Here is a 5,000-nt window from a genome sequence, read left to right as displayed (position 1 = left end):
AATTTGTCTTTCAAATTCAAGTTTATCGGTCTCCAATTGAAGAGAACACGGCGACAAAACTGATGCACATTTCAGCTGCGCAACAGCATTAGCTTATCTTGTACAATGTGAACTTTGAGAGTAAGTGGTTTGAAAAAAAATTATAATGTTGATGACATAACTTTTGTGAAAATGACTTCAAAATGCGTTCTCTTGTTATTCTTTATACAGGAATTTCATTTCAGGCCGGAGGCTGGACTGTTTGCCCAGTTGTTTACAATTTCACGTTCTTTACTTTAAAAAAAAATGCTATAATTTTGTTGGCAGTTTTTTTTTTTTCGCTTTTTCTTCTTTCTTTCTTTTTGGCAAGAGATTATGAAGGTAAGAGAAGTAATCCCTCATACTGGCCCTATTCCCATCGTAATCCCTGTTAAGTTATTTTTAGATCTCCTGCGAGATCCGGTATTCCCACGAGGGTTAACTGATAGCCAATCACATGTCCTCATTTTTACCAATGTTGACAGCTGAGCGAATTCCCACGCAATGATCGCGTCGTTCGCGATTTACCATCAAACAAAAATGGCGGAGGATGGTGAGACAAACGCGTATATACATTTTGTGGACGAACGTGACTTGTTGACTACAGAGTTAAGCGATTACAATGACTTATGTTTTGAAACCTGTATCTTGGAAGGAACGAGTTATGTAACCGACAGGATTTTGTACAGAATGGCAAATGGAAGACTATAATCGAAAAGTACGATCTCTCTGACTTTAATAAAGGCATTCTCGGTTTCCTTTGCGGGGATTAAAATATGATGACTTAATTCTTATATGGTGATAAAGTAGACAGATAGAACTCAACCACAGTACCAAACATGAAAGGAAAACTTGAATCAAGCGTCCGATAAAAATTTTTGAACCCGTGTTATCGGATTCAAGTGAATTTGCAAAGCACGTATGTTAAATTTAGCTGTCTCCTTAAAAAAAGATTTAACACGGTTTCGTATATGGCACAACCGTGAATGTGGTATCATTAAAAACTAGACAATTAAGGGGATTCAGTTATAGATGTTTGAAACCTGTATCTTGAAAGGATCGAGTTTTATAAGCGACAGAATTTTGTGAACATTGGCAATTCGCAGACTACAGTCAACAAGTAATTTATCACTGACTTGGTAAACGCGTTCTTGATCTTCTTCGCGGGATTAAAATATGACGACTTAATTCTTAGATATTCATAAATTAGACAGATATCAGACATGAAAGGAAAACTTGAACAGACAGTGCGATAAAAATGTATGAACAAGTGGTATCGCATGGAAGTAAATTTGCAAAGCACGCATGTTAAATATACCTGCATCTTTCAAAATTATTAAACTCGGTTTCGTGCATTGGACAGTGTTGAAATTGGTGTCACTGTAAACAACACAGTTAAGCGATTTGAATTATATATCTTTCCATCTTGTATCTTGAAAGTAACGACTTTTATAGGCGACAGAATTTTGTACACAATGAAATATCGCGGACTACAGTCACCAAGTAACATATTCCTGACTTGGTCAACGCGTTCGCGATTTTCTTAGCGGACTTAAACTATAGTGACTTAATTCTATGACATTCATAAATTAGACAGCTAACGCTTTCAAACAGTACCGCACATGACAGGAAAACTTTAATTGACCGCACGATAAAAATTTTTAAAACCGTAAGATCGGATTGAAGTCAATTTGCAACGCACGCGTAAAATATAGCTCCCTCGTACAAATTATTTAACACGGTTTCCTACATTAGACAAACGTAAAATTGGTATCAGAGTGAATTATACAGTTAACCGATTTCCATGATATATGATTGCAAACTGTATCTTGACGGGGACGAGTTTTGTAAGCGACAGAATTTTGTAGGCGATGAGAAAGTGCGCACTAAAATGGACAAGTAACGCAATGCAACCAAGGTAAACATTCTGCGTCTGACAAAATTATTTTTAAAACACGGTTTGATAGATTGGAAATTCTTCAAATTGGTATTGCTGTAAACTAGACAGTTAAGCAATTCCAAGGATGTATGTTTGAAACCTGTATCTTGCAGACAATGAATTTTATCAGGCCATGAAACTCAATTTTGAAAACGGTGAGTGGCATCGTACAGAATTTGCTGCACTTTCCCTCCTCCACGAAACTTCCACGTAACGCGCGGTAACATTATCCGCGGGAAAATTGATATCATCTAAAAATAACCTAAGAGGGATTACGATGGGAATAGGGCCAGTATGAGGGATTACTTCTCTTACCTTTATAATCTCTTGTTTTTGGACATGGATGTCTTGGAAAGCTATGGGCAGAAGAAAACACAAAACAATCAGGTGCAATAAATCCTTCAAACTAAAGAGAAGTCACAATTTATCCCCGTATTTTGCTTATTAAACAGAATAATCGATCTGTTGGCATTTCAATTACGTGGTAAGTCCAATAACGCAATGTCGCAAATGTGTTGTCGCAATTAACTGACGAATTTTTGCGAAGGGAAAAAACGCGGCAGCACTTTTCCACGTGTGGCGGGTAGGGCGGGTAGCGGGTGGCAGGTAGCAAGGAAAAGATGAATGATGATTTTTTTAAAGTTAAGCCACTGAGGAGCACTTCCATGAAAAAGTAGTTGTAAAACTCTCTTTATTCTCCTACGCGTTTCGTGTGACTAATGCACACTTCATCAGGGTTTATTTTTTCATTCCCTGGCAAGGAAATTGCACGTTCATGGTCTGTTCACTGCACTGTGTACCGCCACGTACGACCAAAATATGGGTAGTGGGGAGGAGTGGTAATTTTCGAATTTTGGAAACCTTTGCTATGGGCAAGATATGTATTTTTTTTTTCTGTATAATCCGCAGCAATTTGAAATTAGCTGATTTGACAGAAATTTATTGAGATTTTATAGCATTGACACGCAAACAAAGGGCAGAAATATTTGGAAATAGTTAGGCCACTGAAAATATGTCAAAAACAGATAATTTTTCTACTCTTACAGCTGTATTTGAAGTAACTGTTACTGCTAAAAGATTGAAATATATTTTTTCGTAGACCTCACTCATTTCAACTATCTCGCTATAGCTGCCTGATTTGTGATCATGACCAAGAGAATGCAAAGAATGAACAATGTAATTCAATACCTTTCGTGAGAAAACCAGACGAGAAAACAACCGTCAGGAGCTAAAGTATAAAAATAGGCTATATAGGGGGGCAGAGATGTCAGTGGTGTTGGCAGTCACATTTTTCTACAGGCCAGACAAATAATACATAATTCAATTTTTTTAAATTCAAGACTCTTTGAATGGAATTTGTGTTAAAAATAAAATTGTGTTCAATTTTTAAAACTGTCCTCCAGTTACCACCATTACCGAGGAAACCGCAAAACACGCTTTCCACGTGTGTCACACGCCTGCGGATCGTGAATGTGTCGGTCACCGACATACCGGAAAAATATCACATGCATAACTTACAATGTATAACTTGCAATTTCTATGCAAAAACACTCCATTCAATGGCACTAAATGTTATGTTTGAGCCATATTTTAGTAGGAATAAAACTGAATTTTAGGGACTGGAAACCAGCTAAAAATACCTTTCAATGAAACATTTCTGGTATCTACGCTAATGTTGGGAAGTTTTCTGAACATTTCAGGAAATGAGAAATGTTGCGTTGTAAATAGCAGTTTGATGAGATTATCTTACTTCTGTCACTGCCACACGCCACCCACTACCTGCGGAAAAGTGCTGCCTTAAAAAAAAGGCTGAATGCAATGGGCAGTATTAGCAAAATTATTATTTTAGGACATATAGTTTATTTTTGATCAAGTCTTTAGTTGAAGTAGAAAATGGTGGAAATATTTAATACACCATTACCTTGTAAATAAGTTTTAGGTGTCGGTAATATTAGAATTATTTTCGATCTTTGTATGCTAGAATTTTTGTCTTGCATTTTTGATCATTAGAATAATTTCAATTTTTTTAGTATTAATTTAATGAATCATAGCAAAAACTAACTATCCGAATTCGCTTTTATCACATGGCGGTTTCGGCATCTGATCGTTCTCTAGTGTTTCACAGAGATCTGTTTACAACGCCGCCACAGTGAAAAAACGAAATGTTACTCAATTAGCGTGATTTCTTTTTCGATACGAGAGTGTCGTTTTTGTCGTTTAAATTTGCAAGCATTCATGTGGCCGTCGGACTTTTATCTAAAATTATGCCAATCTTGCTGCTTCAGTGATTCTCGAGAGTCCCGTCTCCAGAGATGAGTGTATCGTCTTGAGATAGAGACGAGACTCTCATTTCACGAGAAACGAGGCGAGACTGGTAACTTGCTTTTGAGCAGTACTTTAGTCTCAAGTGACAACACTATTGTCCCACCACACTGCTGGGCATTACTAAACACGGGAACAAGATGGAACTGGACAGAATATGCCGGAATAGACCGGAATATGCCGTAATGAGGCGGAATGACTCTGGAATAAAGTGGAATGACACCGAAATGAAACGGAATGAAAAAGAATGGTACCGGAATATTTACAGCGATTCCTTTTACTTTGCAAATCAAAGATTATAGTATCTGATAGAAAATCATGTTGCCTGGGTCAGAAATCGATTTATTCAGGCGCAAACAGGGGTGACAATTTGTCAGACACAAATCAGAAACAGAGGCGACAGTCTCGGCCCCTCAAATTGCTAGACACATCCTCAACTAGGTTGAAACAAGTTGACCTACATGTAGCTACATATAAGTTGAAACAAAATGACCTAGTTTGGTTGAAAATTAACCTAAGAAACAAAATGGCCTGCAACATACACACATTTAATTTCTTTCATTGTAGAGTACCATGGAGGGTGATGAATGGGAAACACTGGTATCCATGGGCTCTTTAATACCATCATCAGATCAAACCAGCATGGAATCAATGCAGAGCAGATACAGCAAACTGGAAACAGACAAAGAAATACTGCTTGTGGATCTGCAGAAGCTGACAA

The 5,000-nt window shown here is 37.4% G+C and overlaps 1 protein-coding gene across 1 annotated transcript in view; it reads left to right on the top strand.

Annotated features, from left to right (window-relative positions):
* Positions 1-5,000, top strand: part of LOC138041042 (uncharacterized) — a 41,442-nt gene that overhangs the window by 8,659 nt on the left and 27,783 nt on the right. Inside the window, exon 3 of the mRNA XM_068886818.1 lies at positions 4,847-5,000. This exon is cut by the window's right edge and continues 128 nt beyond it. Within this exon, the coding sequence (XP_068742919.1) occupies positions 4,847-5,000 (154 nt within the window). The remainder of the gene's footprint in view (positions 1-4,846) is intronic.

This window comes from Montipora capricornis, chromosome 3 (assembly GCF_036669925.1).
Source record: "Montipora capricornis isolate CH-2021 chromosome 3, ASM3666992v2, whole genome shotgun sequence".
Taxonomy (NCBI): domain Eukaryota; kingdom Metazoa; phylum Cnidaria; class Anthozoa; order Scleractinia; family Acroporidae; genus Montipora; species Montipora capricornis.
This window is presented reverse-complemented; position numbering and strand designations above follow the sequence as displayed.